Below are 19,995 nucleotides of genomic sequence, written 5' to 3'. Positions count from 1 at the left end.
TTAGCTGGTTTTTCTCATTAGGACCCTTCCGTCAGAACAAGAAGAATCGTTCACCTTTCTTAAGGACGAGTCCTTTTACTCAGAGTTTGCAGGGTTATTGGGGTCACTCGGCGCTCCTCCTATCCAGGAAAATGTTAATAGCAGGGGAAAAGAGGAGAAGGAAATTTCGCCTACTCCAGCTAAAATTCTATCATCATACGAAGACGCTTGCAAGACCTACGAACTTACATGGAGAATGCGAGACGAAAGTGAGAAGTCCAGCGAACAATTTCGCCAAAATGGACCCTCCTCGTAAGATTTAATTCAAGACTCTTGGCCGTACGACGAACGGTCAGAGTCTTTGGATAGGTACCCAGCTGCCTTCTGGTATCCTGGTTTCGACTTAGGTATAATCTAGCCGGAGATGTGGACATGAAGCACGCGACAAATCCAACGCAAGATTCTCTCTTCTCTAATTAAGTAGTCCGCAAGCTAGTATGGTCAAACTTTACGTCCCCATAATGGAGTGACTGCTCTGAGGAATATATCATCGGTGTTTAACACGACTGAAGACCCATCTCACCGACTAATAGCGGCTAGCATTCGCAGATTGGCCGCCACCTACTGTCATTTTGTTTGAACTGCACGGAAATGCGGATGTAGGGCGGAACAACTAAGGGGTCAGCTCTCCCATTTACTTGAAGACCTGGCGTGAAACAATGCTGACGACATATTGCATGCTTTTCTGCTGAGAAGACTCCATCTGCGACGCGGCCGCGAGTCAAAAGTTAACGCTGTTGGCGGCGGAATAGTCGCCGCCAATACCTCAAGCAGCAGTGCTGCCTTCCAGAAACCTTTGGCTGGTGAAATTCAGGCGGTTTTGTTGCACCCAACTCCCAAGTCGGAAGGCCGGGGGATTGTCCTATGGCGGTACTGGCGGACCGCCAGTGGTCCCACCAGAGGCGGTATTAGCGGTCAGCTACTCCCGCCGCTAACACGAACATGGAAATATGCATACCGATAAGGCTAGTGGCTCCACAAGGTTGTTTTGATTGCGCATATAACTGGTGGTTCAGCCAGGCTCCTTCATCCTCGGCCATGGTTGAACACGTCCCAGAAAATTATGTGGGGCTTCACGAACAAAGGTATGCGACTCGACTACCCTCAGCGGACAATGAGGATTAGTGTTGCACTAATGTACTTTTTAAGACCGGCCCGTTACACCTGTTCAATACGCACTATCTCGAACATGCTCGGCGCGTCACACACCCAAGCTGTTCTACCCCGTGGGGTCTGAAAAATGCACCTGGTATCAATTTCACCTTACTTTGGAGGCAGACACGTCTCGTATCGTATACATATAATGCAATTTCTATCCCGTCGAAGCTCATGACTGTGTTTTAATTCTCGTTCCCAACTCATCGCCCCAAGAGCCTCATCACTCTACTTGAAGACTTGAGTTCATCTTTTTTACCCATACGCAAGCATGGCTGAGAAAGTTCCATCTGAAAAGGTGGAGTACGCCTCTCACGACGAAGTCGGAGATACCACCACAGCAAAGCACATTGCTGCCGACACTATCAGGGAGAACAGCACGGCCAGGTACAAAGACGCGGTGATGCTACCCTAGCACTCAAATTAAGCTGACCGGTATACATAGACTTGTCAACCCTCTGGCAGGAATTCGCAAAGAAGATCTGATGCGGCAAGTGGAACGCTTTGCTACCGATAAGGATCTCCTCGACATCCTTCCCCTCCTGCGGAAGGGCGCATATGTTGCCCAAGCGGCCGTGCCGCTGGCAGAAGTTGAAGAGCTCGATCCTGGCGAATTCGACGCTCTCGAACACGAAGTGAAACACAGATGGACCCATCCCTTTGCTCTCTATGCCACAGTGTTTGTCTGCTCAATTGGAGCGGCCGTACAGTACGTCTTTGCAGAATCGTCAGTTGGGTAAAATCAAACACGCTGATGCACTAAGGGGCTGGGATCAAACGGGATCAAACGGCGCCAACCTGACGTTCCCAGTTGAGTTCAGCATTGCCTCTGGCTCCAGCAGGGACAATTGGCTGATCGGTCTGGTCAACGCCGCTCCCTATATATCTTCTGCGATCCTGTAAGTTGGACGCATTCATGTACAATGGAGCATGCTAACGACGTGAAGCGGATGCTGGCTGTCTGATCCGGTCAATGCTCTTCTTGGTCGCCGTGGGGCGACTTTCCTGGCCGCAATTTTCTGCATCTTTACACCGATCGGTGGCGCAGTGTCTCAAGACTGGCATCAACTACTCGTCACAAGGCTTCTCATGGGTTTTGGGATGGGCCTCAAAGGTATATATATCTGGTGGACTTTGAGCCCTCAAATATGGGTTATACTGACTCTTTTTCGGGTAGCTGCGACGATTCCTATGTACGCTGCAGAGAACTCTCCGGCTGTTATTCGAGGTGCCCTAGTCATGGGTTGGCAAATGTGGACGGCATTTGGCATTTTCCTCGGGTTCGCCGCTAATCTCGTTGTCTATCGGGTTGGAAGAATCGCGTGGAGACTTCAGGTTGGGTCTGCTTTTATACCCGCAGTGCCACTCGCGCTTCTCGTCTACTTTTGCCCAGGTATGGCTATCCTGGTGAACGAGCGCTCATCCGCCACACTATCTGCTAACGGCGGTCTTCAGAATCCCCACGGTGGTTAATGAAAAAGAATCGCTATAAGAAGGCTTTTGAGTCTCTCTGTCGCTTACGGAAACACAGAATCCAAGCTGCACGCGACCTCTACTATGTCCATGCTCAGCTGGTCATAGAACATGAGATAGCAGCCGGATCGACCTATATTACTAGACTTCGCGAACTCGTCACTATCCCTCGCATTCGCAGAAGCGCTGTAGCAGCCTTGGTTGTATTCATGGGCCAACAGTTCTGCGGTAAGTTGCAGTTTCACGTTTCAAGCTGCAAAATTTTCAGTGTCTGACGCGACTACCTATTTCTTTTTCACAGGGATGAACATCATCGCCTTTTACTCGTCGACTGTCTTTGTCCAAGCAGGGGCCTCTGAACACACCGCGTTGCTTACTTCGTTGGGATATGGTATCATCAATTTCGCTTTCGCTATACCGGCAATCTTTCTCATTGATAGGTTTGGTCGGAGGTAGGAGCCATAATTTTTGCGACTGAGACATTCAATTGACTCTGGACCTAGATCTCTGCTTCTCTCGACCTTCCCACACATGGCCTGGACGCTACTTGCAGCAGGCTTCTGCTTTTACATTCCCGAATCCAGCAAGGCACACGTTGGCATGATTGCCTTCTTCGTCTACGTGTTCACCGCTCTGTACTCGGTGGGTCAAGGTAATATTACCCGCTCCATTGGCGTCTCAGTCCGCATACAATAATCAATTTCTAATGGCGATTACCGTAGGTCCCGTCGCTTTCGTGTACTCTGCCGAAGCTTTTCCTCTCTCGCATAGAGAGATCGGCAACAGTTGGGCGGTTTCAGGGACATTCGCGTTGTCCTCGGCTCTATCATTGACGTTCCCATTGATGCTCAGCAAATTTACAGCGACAGGTGCATTTGGTTTCTACGCGTAAGCTCCACCTCTCTGACGTCCTCAACGGCTATACTGTGCTAAAGATGGTTATCCCCAGGGCCATGAATTTGTTCGTCTTCATCTTGATGTTCCTCTTCGTCCCTGACACCAGCGGCTATACATTGGAAGAACTCGACTACGTCTTTGCAGTGCCAACGAGACGATTCATCAGCTATCAACTCAGGAAGGTGTGTGCATCCCACCAGCTGAGCACGCAGCTCTAACCCTGATACGGTCTAGGTACTGCCATGGGCCTTGAGGCGATATCTTCTCTTTAGACGTGGGGAGCGCTTGGAAGCGTTGTATCACTTTGAGCGCAGCGATCAACAGGGATCAGAATCCCACGTTGAAGAGGGGCAGACTCGAGTTCAAAAATAGGTAAATACATCCTGCATCCAATGTAGCCAGGGAGTACATGTAGTACTCGACAACAATGAAGTTGCCACAGTGTTAAATAGCTGCCGAAATAGGCGACGGACAGAGCGTCGCTACTTCCATCAGCAAACGAAATGTTCAGCATAATTGAAGATCTCTGTCCATCTATATAATAGTAAACGACCTTTATTTAACTGCTAACACTGTCTTTGCCGCGTCACTCAACCTCAAACTCGATTCAGGTAGGTTTGAGGCTATCACGCAAGCGTACAGTACAAGTTACAAGCTTCGATGTACTTAGAGTTCTTCACGATCTCTGCGGTGGTCTGTAGGATAGAGCGGTGAAGTAGAGATATATTGCCTGGTACTGGCTCGCACGAGTCGTTCTCGTGTGTCTGGGACAACATATCTGAATCCACTCCTCGTCAAATCCAAGACCGCTTTTGATCCCATTGTGCCGAAACTGTTGTTGCGGGTCTGTTGGCAAACCCGGTCATGTCCGGGAGAGAGGACAAGCCGACATCAGTTCTGTGAAGTGGATATAGCAAGCAACTCCCAAACACCTCCGGAGATTCTACGGAATTTCCGCCTAGCAAAACACGCTCGGAAACTTCTGTGCCGGCCGGTTAACTGGGAAGTAGAGGCAAAAGGCGGAACCGATTCAAGCAAGGCATGCATGTTCGTGTTCGCACACCTCTTTATCTAATATTGGACTCTGGCTGACATACGAGTTAGCAGCAACAGACGTAAATGTCTTTTTTGGGGGGCTTCTTTCATTTCCGGATGTCTCCTTATTGAAATCACAACGCATAAACGTCGCGACTGTTTTGCTTCTACCCAAATGGCTCGTTCGAAGATGTTTCACGAGTTGCCGCTTCGGAAAGATCTCGTCCCTAGCAAGGGACAGCCGCATGGGCCGGCCTGGATCTGGGGTGAGGATGACGAGGTGTGAAGGGGAAAAAGATCCCCAGCTTGCACGAAATCGAGGTACAGTACATATGTACTAATTCAGATCTCCGCAAGTTTAGCTCGAGCGGCTCCACCTCCTTAATCCTGAAAGGGTCTTGAATGCAATGAAGGAGGCGACGCAGGGACGAGTCGTGAATCTCAGGTACGTCTTGTGGTTTACCACCGACTACTGAGCGAAACCTCCATCTGCCCCATTCCTGCAAGCGCTTGTTGACTGGTGGCAATCCGGATTACTCTACAGTCTCCCCTTGGATCAGCCCTCCACCCCGATGTACGGCCGGGACGCGTTTCAACACAAACTCATGCAGGTCGCGCCTCATGCCTTTGGCGAAGTCTACGTGGTAAATCCGCAGTCAAGCTCCCAGCGGGACGGGTTTCTTCAAGTGAGCCTCCAAGCCCAGCTGATATCTCAAGCCTACATACGTTTACTCAGTTGATACACTCTAAATCCAGCTCAGTCAGATAATGGGCGTCTGCCACGTCCCGTCCGGATTCTTTTATAACCAAGTGAGCCACCGGAAACTCGAGGAGTTAGAAGTGTGGGGGGAGATTGATTGCCATGTCCGCAACATTCTTTACCATGTCATTAATGAGAATAGGTCTCCGCTAGTGATATTGGCAAAGATGGCCCGAAGCTCGGTGCACTGGCGTAAGCTACGCATCGCAGGCCGCGGCCTCCTGCTCGACTTCGGCAGGTACGCCAAGGCACACGACCTTCGAGTCAGCTACTTTGACTACTACAAGATTTCATATCCGACCTTGGTCGCGGTGGCAGCGAGTCAGGGGATCAACCTGAAACCCGAGAGCTAGGGCGGAGACGTCGGCATCGGGGACATACTCCTTGTCCGCACGGGGTTCTTGGAACACGAGGCGTAGTTGTCTGAGGAGAAGGCGAAGATGCATCTACGAAGGCACGAATTCTCCCCTGACGACGGACAGCGCTACATAGGCCTCCAACAGAGCAAGGAAATGCTCGACTTCCTGCACAACTCGTACTTTGCTGCCGTGGCTGGAGACCAGCCGGGGTTCGAGGCCATCCCATCGGATGCTGGTACGTGGCCCGCCATGATCCTTTTCAGTCATCCCATCCCACAACAAACGTTTGTTATATGCGCAAAAAGAAAGAGCCTCCACAAACTGACAGGTGCAATTCGGGAAAAAAAAGGTTTTCTACCTGGACGAACACCTCTTAGTTCTTGGGGGCTGCCCCGTTAGTGAACTCTGGGACCTTGACACCCTTGCAGCCTGCTGTGCGACAAACAACAAGTGGACATTTCTCATTGCGAGTGCTCCTAAAAACGCCAAGGGTAGGTCTTATCCCAATTTATCTAGTGCGATCTTGACTGACATATATGTACTCAAGGCGGGGTGGGGAGCATGGCCAATGCTATCGCGATACTGTGAGGAAAGAAGTAGAGTTTCGTGGCTTTCATGAACGAAGCGGAAGAGTAACATCAACACCTGAATGCCAATGAAATTCCAGGTGCGCTTCTCTCCCTGCGTAGGCTGAGCCTGAGCCTACGGTCAACTACATGAACGTCGGTAACGGGGACGGCGGAATTACTTAACCCTCTTTGATACGAGCCTCCCTGGCGCTGCTATTTCCGTGGAAAATTTCACTAGTCTAGAAGCGTACACCAACCAGCCTATGAAACTCCTCCACATGCAAAATTGTGCCGGCTTTGTCTTTGGTAATATAGTTAGGGACACCAGTGAGTTCCTCTAAACGACCTTCACAAGTTATGTGTCATTGACCGTCGAACTTGCTGTCGAGCGAGACTGGGATATTTCACCAGCCCGTATATCCTCCGTCGACAAGCAGATCTGCGCCCGTCACATATGAGCTGGCATCAGAGAGGAGGAAGACGATGGGTCCTCGGTAATCTTCAGGCGCGGAGAGTCGTTTCAGCATGGTCTCTTCGGTCCACAGCTGTTCGAAGTTGCCATTGGAGAGGACGCTCGCGGTCATCGGGGTGCGGATGACGCCAGGGCTGACCGAGTTTACTCGTATCGAGGGCCCATCTTCCGAATGTCCCCATTCTGACGCCAGGTTCCGCGTGAGCTGGTGCACTCCCGCTTTGGAGGCGGCGTATGCTGCATTGGGCGTGCCCTGCAAGAGAAAACACCAGAAGAGACGGTCAGCCCCAGTTCGTCTGTCGGTCGCAGCGACAAGAGGGTCGCCGGCTGAAATACTACCTACCTTGTTGACGACGTAGCCACTCATGCTCGCAATAAAAACAAAACTAGCAGAAAAGTTATGTTTCTTGACCAGCTGGGCAGCAGCTTGTGCGCCTATCAATGTTCCAATGAGGTTGACCTCGATGATCCGTTTCGCATCGTCCACAGGAAAACTAATGGACGGTCCAACCCAGCCGATAGCGGCACAATTGACCAATCCTCGTAGGGGATATCGAGCAGAGGACACCGCGACCTCAAAGACAGCGGAGGCAGATTCTAATTTCGATATGTCGCACTGATAGTAGTCCACTATTGTCCCACTCCTCTCTGCAGTTCGTTGAAGTTCTTCTATTCAGAAGCAGTCAGCGCCATGATAGTGTACTCCGGCGAGTGGATCTTACCTTTGTGAGAAGCACTTGGTTCCGCATCGCGATCAATTGCAACCACGTCAGCTCCTGACTGCAATATGGCTTTGACCACGGTGATGCCCATCCCGCCCATTGCACCAGTCACTACCACCTTAGTAAGTCTTGCTGTAATAGATGTGCAAGGGTTGGCAAGGGAGACATTTGTCCTACATTGATGTCCGTCACATACCGATAATAGTTCTGCGGTCGAGGGAAAAGAGGTCCCTAGGATTGCTCTCTTGTGGGGTATGCTGTCCATTTTGTTGTCCATTCAGCTCCCTATTCACGACTGACTTGACCGAAGGTTCTGTTGAGATCATGATGCGTGGAAGTCAATATATCGAGGATGATAGTGAATAGAGCTCCGGTACAACCAAAGAGCAGTCAATAAGTGATGTATCCTGCAATATGTACGCAATATGCCTGACACACGTTTCAGAGGGCGAAAACACGATCAGTGGCTCATGGCCTCCAGATTGTTTTCCCTCTCCAATGCGTTGCTGACGTGGAACTTGCCTGCTATCGGCTGTAGGAGAACACCACACATGAAAACCGCACTTAAGCACGTACGTTACCCGATACGCCCAGGCCAAGTCTGACCGAGACCTGAGGTGAGTGGTTCCAACGTGATAGTGTTCTCGCTTGTAGGAGTACTCTGCACATACGGTGGTTCGTTAGCGGCGGAGGGCGGTCCGCCCACCACGGCTCCAGGCCCACTGCCTTTCCAAGAGCTAACAGCCGGCGATAGCCGGTGGGCATGGTGAGTGTACCAGATGAAGGCAGGTATGCAAATATGGCTGACCGGCGTCGCAAGAATCAAAAAGGCCTGGGAAAAGATCAAGAAGAGAAATGGAATTGAAACAGGAGAGTTAGAACAGGAGGAGACCCGGCACATGATCACTTCTCCTTCTGCGCTTGTACTAGTCGGATAGCACCTGTCTGCGATTCTATACGGCAACAAACCAGTCTCTCTTCCAATTCTTCAGGGCTGTCTTGGATACAACCGGTGCCGCCAAGGTCCTTTGTATCTTGTCGGAATAACAGACACACCATGGCAACCCGCTCACTTCTCGAGAGACTCGAAGAACTCTGCAACGTCGATGTCGATGATGTTGATACGGAACTCATCAACAGCTTGCCTTTCACTCCTCATAACCGTACGTCAAATCTGGCACCTTGCCCGAGAGCGTCGCTTGTGGCTAAGCTTTATCAACCAGAGACTTCGAATCAAGCAGTCATCACGAAAGAGTTGCTGAAAGCAGAGCATAAGGTGCTTCTAGACGAGCTTGTGGACAAGTATGGCAAGGAAGGCTGGGAGAAAGTGTATAACATGGCGGTGCGTCTCTTCCAGTCATCCCGGAAATCTGTTGGATATTTCGAGCTCTGACGACCACTTCGAATTCTTAGGCTGTCATTTTTTGTGCTCGAAATGTTTCCTACTTGTCAGGTCGTGTGCTCGTTCAAACTTCCCTCCGTTATGTGAACGACAGAGCCGCCATAATCAAACAATGCCTTGAGTATACCGACGCTTTTGAGAAGGCTGGCGTTCCAAGAGATCGCTTCGCCATAAAATTGCCATTTTCCGGATCTGCGGCTTCGGCGGCCCTTGAGCTAAATGCCCAAGGCATTCGCACGCTAGCAACTACGGTCTTCTCTCTTGAACAAGCGATCGCAGCCAGCCAGTCAAACTGTCTGTTCATCAGCCCATACTACAATGGTCAGTAAAATGCGTTCAGCTCCGCGATCGTACGCATCGTCATCCTTACCTTCATCCTAGAGATTGCAGCACATTTGGACCCATCGTTACGTCCACAGGTCAAAGACCCAGCTCTCGAGGTATGTTTCTGCATTGTTTGTTGTCGTGTGGACGTCTCATGCTGACAATCGCTTCAGCATCCCATGTCAGCCCGCGTGATACACATTCTCAAGACATTTGCAGAAGCATATGTCCAGACGGGAAAGGAGCAACCGATTATGGTCATAGCGAGGTGAGTCATGAACCGAAGACGGCCCACCTGCTGATGCTCCTTGATAGCCACTTCAACATTGCCGAGATTCTTGCCATGGCGGAGTTAGGTTGTCAACATGTCACCATTCAAGCTCACAACCTCAAGCAGCTTATGGAGACACCTGACACGCTTCCCCAAGTAGTCAACAAGAAGCCTAAACATCCATATGCAGAGTTCTTCATTGCAGAGCGCCTGAGAACATTGGTAGCTCTAGATCCCCTTTCTGGATCGGAGTGGAATGGAGTACTGGCCACAATGGACACGGATTTTGTGACCGACGGCGGCAAAAAGCTTGACAACTTCATCAAAACAAATTTGGTGCTGAATAAGAGGTTCGGAGATGCTTGCAAGTTTTTTCTCGAGGTTGAAGAAACAGCAAAGCTAGCTATCGAAGAAATTATCGCCGCCAAAGGCTTGTGAGGATGGAAAATGAAGTCGGATGCTGCCGGAAAATAGTGACTTGAGAGGCGTTGTGTCCGAGAATAATGCCCAATCAGTTGTCTTTAGCTAGAGCTCTTACATGCAGCCGTTCATGTTGAGTTCCAGCTCGCTTGCTATCGTGATGTGTCTCCAGGCCCGCAAGCTCCATATCTCATGCGCAGTCAATCGATAGACTGTCATGATCATACCATTTTCCATATCAAAGAATGAATTGTTGGCAGTTAGGCATACGAACCTTCTAGGTGATTCATTTCTGACGGCGATGATCGTCTATCGGTCTCGACGGCTACGCAGTCGCTGCTTTCTGTGTATAGAATTTACAATTTCAAGACCGCATTGAATACTCGATCCAGGGAGGGCCCATGGCTTCAGGAGCCCAATTGCAGTGTCCAGTAATTCCGAAACATCTTCAACTGAATCAGCTAGTGCGGGGTTTTGGGCAGCAAGCGCGATGATGAGTGCATAACCGAGACCGCTGCATGAAATATACCAATCAGTCGTCGATATCCAGAATCGAGAAGATATGGGTGTGTAACTTACCACTGTGCTGTGCTAAAAGTGTATGGTGTCCTTTCTGACAGAACGTACCCAGCGGTCAGGAGAAATATCCGGCAAGCGGAAAGACAAAGTCGGCATCGTTCAAGAGCCGCCGCTGGTACACTTCCCTCTTCTTCTGCAGCTCGTGAGGTGACATAGACCACAAATGGTCGATAGATGTTGTGTTTGGCAGACCAGTACCTCAGCCGTAAAACACAAGCTTGGTCACTGCCTCTTGGTCTGCCCAAAAGATCCGGTTTGATGGCATCTGGTAATGACTCATACCATGTTTCGAGTTGACGATCGAGCTCCTCGCACACTCTTAACAGTGAAGCATCAGGGTCAGACGAGAGGATTCGACATGAACTCTGCGAACGACCTGCGTACAGCGAGAGACTATCGGTGAAGTATACGGTATGGTGGATTCGGTTGAGCAAGGACCGTGCAGATATGTCGGCCAATGAGTAAAGGCTTTCCGAAGCGGTGACGCTGCTGTATGTCGGAAAGGGCATCCTATCAACTAGCGGTTCTATGCCACTCCTAGGCTGATGAAACTCAGCAAGGATGTCGCTAATTGACCATTTATCAATAACCGGTCATTAATGACAAACTTCAGCCGACAGACATACCATTCGATCAAGAAACATGCCCAACTGACTCTGATGACGCCTTCATTGGTGTTCTTGGACAGATGGTCTTTGCGCCTTGGAAGACTTGGTCAGGCTTTTTACCATACATCGGCCAATTGGGGTAATGACCAAACTTACATTTGCTGGACGCTTGTTGATGCCATATGTACAAGCCTCCAGGCCATCAATGGCTCGACCACATAGCAGAAGTAAAGTGCGCAGAGAACGAGCGCCTGGGACAGGACAATATCCCCGCTAAAAGTCATAGTCCAGGACGGGAAGAGTATCCGAAGAGCTTTTTTGATCAGTCCGTCACCCGCGTATCTGACTGTGGTAGGATCGACTGGGTCCAATACAGTAGCCCCTAATGCAAAGATGGACAAAAACAAGGCAGATTCTGGGTCGTCCCGGAGGCTTTGGTTCATTACCTTTTCGTATAGCGACATCAGATCTTCCTGGTCGAAGAGGGGTCGATACGGGTGAACCACCGTCAAGTATCGCTGGAGACATGTGTCTGCGGATGACCTATCAATCTGGAGAAAGTCCTGCTCTATCTCACCCTGCGCCGAATCGCTGTGTTGCAACCACAGTGATTGAGGTCGGTTCTCCTCAACTAAGAAGAGAAACTCCTCTGGGAAGTCACCCACCAGCGTACGCATTTGTGGCAATGTAAGAAGACTGCTTGTGCTAGTTTGGTGTCCGAGAGGGATCGTGAGAGGAGGGACTTGATCGTTCAAGTGGCCTGCTGGGTTGTCCACCACATCGTTCGTTGCACTTGAAGAGCCTGCTACACTGGCGTCTTGCTGCTGGGCCTGGCCTGTATTTTCGTAGGGCATATCCTCGTAACCAAACGTTGGCGTGGACGACGAAGTCCTGGACGGCTGAGGCGGACTCCGACGAAAGGAGTCGATGACTATCGAATGTTGTCTTAATACATCTTCAATCATATCCAGGCGCCGTAGTTGTGCGTCGGGGTGTTCACCCCGGTCAATTCTGTCCGAACTTAGCATCTTGTAACACTCGTACAAGTCAATATTTGATACTTCTTGAGCGTACTTTGGAGAGGTGCCATCTTGATATACGCAATCCAAACCTCTGTCTCGGCACATTTTGCACATAGGGATGTTCCCGTCACATCGCCGTTTTCTGCAAATTAGTTAGCGGCGATGACAACGTCGAAGGAGCTGCTTGGGGTTCGAGTGCGAGTGAATACCTGTAGCGGCAGTAGTTACATGCCACATTTGTCCGCTTCGGAGCAGAACTCATATTGCAATCTCAACAGAGCACAGGAGATATATATATGCGCGTGCAATAGGGGAGCCGGCCTCCTGAGGCGATGTCGATGTTATGCTCAAGTGTGGTGCGGCGCACGTAATGGTGCGAAGTAGACATCGAGTCTGTCTCAGACGCTCAAGAGGCTCAGACAAAGTTGCCAAGAAATTTCCCGTGTTTGCCGCGGCCGCTTTTGCAGATGGGTGGTTTTCTCTCAATGCCAAGAGCGCTAACCTAGTCAGCACTAGCCTTGTCTCCCCCACACGGGCCTTCGGTAAAAGTTCCCTTCAAAAACAACCAGGCAATTATCCCTGCGTAGAAGAACGGGCGCCTTTAATCGCACTACCCCGATTATGGCGCCTTAAGGAAGCGTAGGGAGGATCTCAATAGATCTTCTCACACTTTCCCCGAGAGAGAGGCTCTTTCCAACCCTCACGAACGAAATCATGTACCTTGTAGAACCGCGTCATATCTCCCGCCTCTCTCCGCCGGCTCCTTTTATAGATTCGCCTGACTCTATCGGAATTTCGCGTTCGAAACTACCACCACGAGCCTTGTCTCTCGGAGGGAGGAGAGAGTCTCTCATCGTCAACGCATTAACCGTATCAAGCAGCGAGATCTCTGAGATCTCCGAGGATCCTTGCAGCAAAACGTCGGCTTGTGGTCTTCTCAAAGGAGACAAGTTGGGCCTTCTGTTCTCTCAAAGTTTCATTTTGGGGGAACAAAGCAGACACGTGCGTGTTGAATCTTCTATTCGTCAGTGTTAGCCCAAGTGTTGAGAGGACGATTCGAAAACCTCGCTGCTTGATCACAATTTGTAGAGATCTAGCCGTCCTTGATAATCCTCTTCTGGCTGAGGTATTTAGACACATTACGAGCGATAGGTGGTCAAATACGGGGCGCCGAATTTGTTGCAAGCTGGCATCCATTGGCCGAATTCATCTGTTGACATGTTTCATTTGCGTCAGGCTATTGTGCTAGACAGGTAGGTTTTTGCCTTTTTTGACTTCCTTCGCTCGACTTACAGTCTTTGTGGGCGTAAAAACAACAAGCATCGAATACCATGGAGAACCCGTATCAGCATCGATTCCCGAATTAACATACCAGAGGTCCCAGTGTACAAGTGAATGTTTGACAGATCCGCCCTCACTCCTGAGTAGGCAGGGCAATCGAGGAATCAACGTGTCGAACAGGGTCGGTATTAGCGTATCAAATTCCGGATCGGATCCTCTGGCTTTCATTTCCAGGTCCAGTGCCCAGCACATGCTCTTTGCAAAATATGTTTCCCACCGGTCTTCCCAGTCGTTCAATTGGGTAAGTTGCCGCTGTAGGTCGTGATATGAAAGCCGAACTTGCCAGTGGGAGACTCGCTGTTCTTGTGCAGCAGGGCCAGTTGTGCTGAGAACTTCTCGGAATCAAGCATATCATCTGTCATCTCTCGATATTCGCACAGGAAGCGTTGGGTGTCTGGGTTGCTCTGATATGTGTCCCAGGCGATTTGCTTTGGTACCAAGTCTAATAGCTGGGAATAGATGGCTTTCATTGACTCGAATTCGCCATGTACCATGTTTCTGCCGATGTCATTGGAGAGGACCTTGAATGAAAAGGATTGCTCAGTCTGCTCATCCGCCAAATTCGATATCGATACGGCCAGCGTTCGTGGAAAAGCTGATGCCATATCCTTCGGTCGAGAGGATCCAACAGCCTTCGAGTAGTTCCGCAACGACACTTGGATCAACATCGGAGTTCGTGCCTCCAGATTCTGAGAGGCACAGATCCTCAAGCCGAAGGAAAGCTCTTCTCCATCTAAGAGGGACCTGATCTTGAGGATTTCCTCTTGCAGTTGCGATTACTAGCTCCTATTGATCATGTCCAGAAGTAGAGGCCTTGAATATCCGGTCTCGAAAATCACTGTCCTCGATCTGTCTGACCTCGACACCCGCCTCCTCCAGTCGCTTCCTGCCTTCGTTGAGACCAATAAACGTTCCAGGCTCTGCGATCCCCACTTAGACCAGTTTGATCGAGTCTTTGGACCGGAGGATCCTCTCCACACATGTTCGATTGCCACTCAACCGCTCGTTGCATAGTTCCGTAGTCGTGTGTAGAACAGTGTTTTCGGGTAATACTTAGCCGAGGTAATCATCTGGGACATTATGTTTCACGACCGGAATCTCGACACCCATCTCCCTTCTGGCCCACGGGACCTCGCGCCGCTTTACTCAGGCTTGGCTCGCGTCCGGCTCAACGTCGGCTGAGGCTCGGCTTAGCCAGCTCACCCTACTAACCACGTCGAGGTAGTGGCCCAAAAGTCGTCCCCTTCCTCCAGACTGTCAAGTTTTAACGAGGGCCCTAAAACGGGGCTCTAGGGGTCCCCCTGGAGACGCACCACGGCACGTTGCCTCCTCGACCCTGCGAGAACGAGCTGGTCTTCATGGGCGTGATGGGCCTCGCACGACCTGCCTTGTGCCTCCGGCGCGAGGGAAGGTTCCTAGGAATAGTCCCTCTGCCCCTTCCATTGTCTCGCTAGGTTTATGCCTCCTTTATCGTCGATTCTCCCCTCCTCTCTATACCTTCCCTCTCTTTTTTATCGAGTGACTTAGTCATCATGTTATAAGCCGACCTTCTAGGCGGCCACGGGCACATCTAGGGGAGGAAGGTCGGGCGAAGAAACACCAACGACGACAGGCCCGGGGCAGACAGGTAGAAACAGAGGTCACGTGATGTGGACCAGTATAGACCAGGCCAAGGGTACTGAGCCACATGGACCACATGGACCAGGCTGGGCCAGGCTGGGCCAGCTGGTCCAGGTGAGAGCACCACGCTATATAGACACGCTCCTTTACCACAGGACTGTTGGGAGTCCTTCCTAGTCAATAACATTGAGACTTGCGCTCATAGTGTTACCAGTCTTCACCACCACCGTTCAGTACCTGCCATACCTGACCTCAAACAGAAGCGAGAGCACCCCTGTGCCTACTGTACCACCCCGTGCCCCACAGCTACGCATAGCCAGTCGTGACATTAAACCCTTCGTTGTACTCTACCTATCTGTAAGAGGATTGGAGCTTGGGGTGGAACAGTTGTCAATGGTTGGCCACGATGCCTAACTATCTAATGCTCCCACACATAGACTCAAAGTCCTCAGGACTTTGAGTGAAGAGGGTGCGCTCCAGCACCGTTAAGTACACGTTCCTCCTATGCTGACAGGAGGTGGTCAATGTGTCCCGTAGTACTTCCGGTTCTGTCCGGGGTGCACCTATCAGTTCCTTGCGACCTCAGGAAGCACGTGTCCAGGCCCCGTGACCTCTGCGGGCATGTCCCGTGCCTCTTGTCTCTGACCTATTGGTATGCGGGCATGACACAGTCTTTCGACCAAGGATATCACTTTAGTCAATCCCACTCATATACGGGAGTAATGCGGACTCACAATCGCAACAGAAGTCCCAGATTCTCACTACCATGCATCATCTTGATGTGGTGCTTAAAATTGTCTAGTCGACACCATTCCTTGTCTGGCTTCGTACAGTCAATGCCAAAGCATTTATATATCTTGGAGTTTCAAGTGTTGACGTTATGCACGACTCTTAAGTGTCGGTCAAGGTTGTTGACTATAGCAAAACCCCTCTCCCGCCGAGAGCAGGACGGAAGGGGACATTTGTGCTCGCGTGCATATCGTGCGAGTGTTTTCTTAGATCTGATCTAGTTTTTGCTGAATAATCACAGTTGCGACACTGCAAATCTGTTCGGTTCGATTTTGACTGTTTGAGCTTGCCACTTTCTAATTCCGGAGGAGCTGCTGGAGCATCTATAGTTGATGCATATCTTTGGCGAATACTCCCAAGTGAAGGGGTCAGTGCGGCTGTTGTGGCTGCGGTGCTTCCGTGGTCAACCCCGGCAGCTGTATGAAGGAATGCCGACTCGGAGCGAGGAATACTGCTTTCAATGGTCGCTTGATCGCTGTTGACGTCACTGGCGCGTCTTTCAGGTTGCTGTGTCATGTCAAGGTAAGTGAGGTGCCTTGCCAACGTTCCGAACAACGCTCTGGAGGTAAACGGCTTTACCAAGACATCATTTATACCGCTGCTGAAATACAGGGCGAAGTCGTCTGTTCGGGTACTTTGAGGTCATGGCGATAATTGGCGTCCTGTCAACTTGGCGGATAATATGCGAAGCGCTTAACGCCATCCAAGTTGGGCATGATGATGTCCATCAGAATGACATCGTACTTGATCCCTTCCTGTACCTTATTAATCACCCCAAGACCGCCCGTCACAACGTCAAAGATGCATTCGGAGCTTTCGAGCCACTTCGAATAGATCCGGCAACACGTTGGGTCATCTTCAGCCAGGAGAATACGTGTCGGTCGTTTCCACAAAGAAGGATGATCTTGACCCTCACTATCCCCGGTTACGAGGGTCCGGGTTGGCTCGGTGCGATCGACATCATTGCCGCGGACCTGAAAGAAACACTTGTCGGCCAGTTCAAGATCACCGCGACTCAGATCCCTCGCTGACACAGCCTCGTCGTTTGGTCCGGTAACTCGTCCGGAGATACAACTCCTTTGTCAACCCTTTCGTCTTCATTAGAAAGTCGAGGTGGCGTGTTAGGGGAATTCGTTTTGATCGTCATCCTCAAAATCTGGAGCGAGTCTCACGAACAATTCCTGTCACGCCTCCGATTGCCCTCGAAAAATCCGTCTTCGATGCGCCTCTTCGATCCAGCTCGGCTTCTCAGAGGGGGAAGTTGAACAACCGCACGATGAAGTTGACCAGCGAATACTTAAGGAACTCGCAGTGCGCGTCTACCACGATGTCGGGGGCTTCTACGAGCGATACTTCGAAGGCAAGTCCTGGACAAATAACGTGAGGGATATCTACGAAGAGTCGAGAGCCCATTATGCAGAAGGTCGCTTGAGCGGGTGGCCGAAGCCTTCACTTCAAGGTCCTTTATAGAAAACCACGGCCGTAATGGTTATTTACATAGGGGGCCATGACCGAGAGTCAAGTTGTGCTGGATGTATAGTACTCGCGACTACCAGCGGCATGTTGATCGCCCGAGATGGATCTGCTTCCGAGATTGTCCTCGAAAGACACTGGTGACCTAGTTCCGCATGTCCTCTAGCAGCCTGTTGGTACTGTTCTTCTTGCCGACAAAAGTTCAACAATAATCCCTTAAGGTTGATAGCCATGCTTTGTGAAATCATGCGGCAGTCCCAGTCCCCCAGCGCGAGAAATTTGACTGTGCGGTCTAGGCAGATAAGGGTATTGCTCACCTGATCAGGCGGAGGTGGAGGACCGAGAGTCTCCCTCCAGATTTGACGGTTCTTCTTGTTTTTATACAATCCTAAACTCCTACGCATCTTCCGTCTTGCCTTTGAGTCCTTGTACATGTTTTCGTGATAAATGCAAGTGGAAAGTCCAAGTATGCTCGCTGCTTCAGCCATTCCTCGACTCTTGGCGTTCCAGATGGGCTTTGTGTTACATACGTCGTTGGTTTTGTTCCACAGATCGTTCGCAAGAGTGCTAGCAAGGTCTTTGGCATGGCAGGTGTAGTATGCTGTGGTTGCATAATCGGATAAGACACTGACAGTGTAGTCGTGATGTGGACCATAAAGCTCCTCTGTCTTACGGAAAGCAAGTTGGTAACTGTCCAAGAACTTCTCAACTTTCAAGCCACTGCTGTCCACGTGGCGATAGTAGTTAGCCCATAGCCTTAGGACGTTAGGGTCGTTGGGACTCCGCCGTGACGAGAAGGCTCTAGTGGCGCATTGGTAGGTCGTCCGTATGATATGCTTGATTTCGGCAAGACAGACTTGTCTTTCCTTGATCTCCTGTTGCCTATTCTCTTTGCGAATCTTCCGGTAACTTTCCTTTTTCTCGAGGTATGCTTGCCTGCGGGTTTCTTCGTCCTCGTTCCCTGTTCCACTGCCCTGGTTTTGATATTCTTGCTGGACTACATCCGCAGCCTGTGTACCTGCCTCAAGTTCTTCATGGCCCTCATTCCGTGTCTGCATCTTGTTTTCACCGTTCTCTTGTTGAATATCATCAATGAAGTAAGGTTCAAGAGACCTGACAAAATCGAAAAGAACCGTTTTTATGCTCTGGAGATCGGCGTCGACCGAAAGAGCGTCGACCGAAAGACGTAGAGCTCGAAGGAATCTCGCTACGTAGGCACCTTTGGAGGATCCCAGCTGGCTAGAGAGAGCCAGCAATATCTGACAAATGCTCCAGAAGTCACTGAAGATAAACGGACTTAGGACAAGCGTGCGACTATCCTTGGTCATTTCCTTGAGGCGATTCAGTACCCTACCTTCGAAGATCCGATCAATGACCCCCCGGATGTATAGATTTGTCTCTTTCTTCTTCTCTCTCTTCGAAAGCGGGCACTCTTCGGTGGATTTGGGCAGCACGAAATGCTTGCAATTACGCAGCAGAGCGAACATTCCCTGGCAGCAATTCAACAAGCTCCGCCAATTTGATTCGACCGCAACCAGAATATTTCCAATACTTTCTTCTGATGCGGTGCCTCCTTTGTTGATTGTAAGAGAAGAGTCAAGGAACCCGGTTACAAATTCGTCGGTGTGGCGAAGGAGTAAAATATGCTTCTTATAGATCGTAGGCTCAAGTGTATAAGGCACATGGACCCGTCGTTCGAAAAAAGGAGGACAAGCGTTATATTTGCCAGATCTTCTGTAAGATCTTTTGCGATGCGGGTTCGGTTCTCGTTTCGTAGTCTTCGTCGTTGTAAACCCTGCCGCGTTGGATTTGTTCTTTTTGAGTATCTTATCGGCCGCACTTCCACTTTCGTTGGGCCAGCCGCCCTCATTTGGCCACCCTCTTTTTACCCTGTATCTATATTCTTCCACCCTGACACCTGTTAACGGAATTTGGCAGGTTGCAAACCTTGGAGCTTCTTACGTTGCTTCGAAACCAAAGAGACATGCCAAAAAAGATGCTGTTTGTTCCAATGTAAGACTATATCCCTGAGGCTGGTATAAAGCCTTGAACATTGGGCCAATATTTATCCAGTCGGTTACAGATGTTTTAGAAATTTTTGCAATGTTTTGTAAGTTGTTATTATGTCCGGACTTTTCCGCCGGCAGCAAGGTGTTTGTTTGAGGGATATCGGTGCCAGTGAACCCACCCTGATCCAACGAAGCTAGGGGGAGACCAGCAATCCACTCTTGTCGATATGGGCTGGAATGAAAAGGGAAAAACCCCTGTTGCCATGGACCTTCGACGTCGGCATTACTCAGAGCGGACTCTGTCTCGACGTTGGTTATGGAATGGAAGGATGGCGTTACACCTGGAAGTCCCATTGGGTGTCTAGAGTCGGTCGCGAGTTGACCATCTGGGACATATTGTGCTTCCATCTCCAGGTTTTGGTCCTGTGCCGCGGATTCAGCCCCGTAAAAAGGACCTTTCCAAGAGTTAGGAAATAGCTGGTCCATGGTATCTCCTTGAAATGATAGTTGGCCCCAGTTCGAGTTACACAAAGGTTAGAAGACGATAGCCGCCCTTCAGGCTTAAGTAACTTTTGCCAATATTAGTCAGCAACGGACAGGTGAAAACTCACATGATGCTGACTTTATTAGTGGATTGTTTGCCACACCGGTTTGAT

At 50.2% G+C, this 19,995-nt stretch overlaps 9 protein-coding genes across 9 annotated transcripts; 5 read left to right on the top strand and 4 right to left on the bottom strand.

Annotated features, from left to right (window-relative positions):
* Window positions 1-1,465: 1,465 nt before the first annotated feature.
* On the top strand, window positions 1,466-3,936 carry Z519_05001 (uncharacterized protein; the record flags this gene model as incomplete). Its single annotated transcript, XM_016762743.1, has 11 exons — window positions 1,466-1,581; window positions 1,640-1,903; window positions 1,959-2,093; window positions 2,142-2,308; window positions 2,372-2,587; window positions 2,650-2,895; window positions 2,969-3,119; window positions 3,171-3,319; window positions 3,390-3,555; window positions 3,617-3,746; window positions 3,799-3,936. 11 exons carry the CDS (start codon window positions 1,466-1,468, stop codon window positions 3,934-3,936), a joined length of 1,878 nt encoding a protein of 625 aa, XP_016621690.1.
* A 1,235-nt stretch (window positions 3,937-5,171) lies between these two features.
* On the top strand, window positions 5,172-5,712 carry Z519_05000 (uncharacterized protein; the record flags this gene model as incomplete). The annotated part of the gene is made up of 2 exons (XM_016762742.1): window positions 5,172-5,243; window positions 5,356-5,712. The coding sequence occupies 2 exons, from the start codon at window positions 5,172-5,174 to the stop codon at window positions 5,710-5,712; spliced, it is 429 nt and encodes a 142-aa protein (XP_016621689.1).
* Window positions 5,713-5,799: 87 nt separating this feature from the next.
* On the top strand, window positions 5,800-6,306 carry Z519_04999 (uncharacterized protein; the record flags this gene model as incomplete). The annotated part of the gene is made up of 3 exons (XM_016762741.1): window positions 5,800-5,953; window positions 6,147-6,209; window positions 6,266-6,306. The coding sequence occupies 3 exons, from the start codon at window positions 5,800-5,802 to the stop codon at window positions 6,304-6,306; spliced, it is 258 nt and encodes an 85-aa protein (XP_016621688.1).
* A 385-nt stretch (window positions 6,307-6,691) lies between these two features.
* Z519_04998 (uncharacterized protein) lies at window positions 6,692-7,581 on the bottom strand (the record flags this gene model as incomplete). Its single annotated transcript, XM_016762740.1, has 3 exons — window positions 6,692-7,012; window positions 7,103-7,428; window positions 7,482-7,581. 3 exons carry the CDS (start codon window positions 7,579-7,581, stop codon window positions 6,692-6,694), a joined length of 747 nt encoding a protein of 248 aa, XP_016621687.1.
* A 957-nt stretch (window positions 7,582-8,538) lies between these two features.
* On the top strand, window positions 8,539-9,916 carry Z519_04997 (uncharacterized protein; the record flags this gene model as incomplete). Its single annotated transcript, XM_016762739.1, has 6 exons — window positions 8,539-8,644; window positions 8,705-8,823; window positions 8,895-9,204; window positions 9,265-9,323; window positions 9,381-9,475; window positions 9,523-9,916. The coding sequence occupies 6 exons, from the start codon at window positions 8,539-8,541 to the stop codon at window positions 9,914-9,916; spliced, it is 1,083 nt and encodes a 360-aa protein (XP_016621686.1).
* Window positions 9,917-10,207: 291 nt separating this feature from the next.
* Window positions 10,208-12,212, bottom strand: Z519_04996 (uncharacterized protein; the record flags this gene model as incomplete). The annotated part of the gene is made up of 4 exons (XM_016762738.1): window positions 10,208-10,412; window positions 10,478-11,044; window positions 11,104-11,187; window positions 11,242-12,212. 4 exons carry the CDS (start codon window positions 12,210-12,212, stop codon window positions 10,208-10,210), a joined length of 1,827 nt encoding a protein of 608 aa, XP_016621685.1.
* Window positions 12,213-13,681: 1,469 nt separating this feature from the next.
* Z519_04995 (uncharacterized protein) lies at window positions 13,682-14,116 on the bottom strand (the record flags this gene model as incomplete). The annotated part of the gene is made up of 1 exon (XM_016762737.1): window positions 13,682-14,116. One exon carries the CDS (start codon window positions 14,114-14,116, stop codon window positions 13,682-13,684), a length of 435 nt encoding a protein of 144 aa, XP_016621684.1.
* A 2,385-nt stretch (window positions 14,117-16,501) lies between these two features.
* On the top strand, window positions 16,502-16,888 carry Z519_04994 (uncharacterized protein; the record flags this gene model as incomplete). The annotated part of the gene is made up of 1 exon (XM_016762736.1): window positions 16,502-16,888. The coding sequence occupies one exon, from the start codon at window positions 16,502-16,504 to the stop codon at window positions 16,886-16,888; it is 387 nt and encodes a 128-aa protein (XP_016621683.1).
* Window positions 16,889-17,350: 462 nt separating this feature from the next.
* On the bottom strand, window positions 17,351-19,825 carry Z519_04993 (uncharacterized protein; the record flags this gene model as incomplete). The annotated part of the gene is made up of 2 exons (XM_016762735.1): window positions 17,351-19,241; window positions 19,293-19,825. The coding sequence occupies 2 exons, from the start codon at window positions 19,823-19,825 to the stop codon at window positions 17,351-17,353; spliced, it is 2,424 nt and encodes an 807-aa protein (XP_016621682.1).
* Window positions 19,826-19,995: the final 170 nt, after the last annotated feature.

The sequence above is a fragment of the Cladophialophora bantiana genome, assembly GCF_000835475.1.
Source record: "Cladophialophora bantiana CBS 173.52 unplaced genomic scaffold supercont1.6, whole genome shotgun sequence".
Classification (NCBI taxonomy): Eukaryota; Fungi; Ascomycota; class Eurotiomycetes; order Chaetothyriales; family Herpotrichiellaceae; genus Cladophialophora; species Cladophialophora bantiana.
The sequence above is the reverse complement of the archived record's forward strand: the minus strand, read 5'-3'. Positions and strand labels throughout refer to the sequence as shown.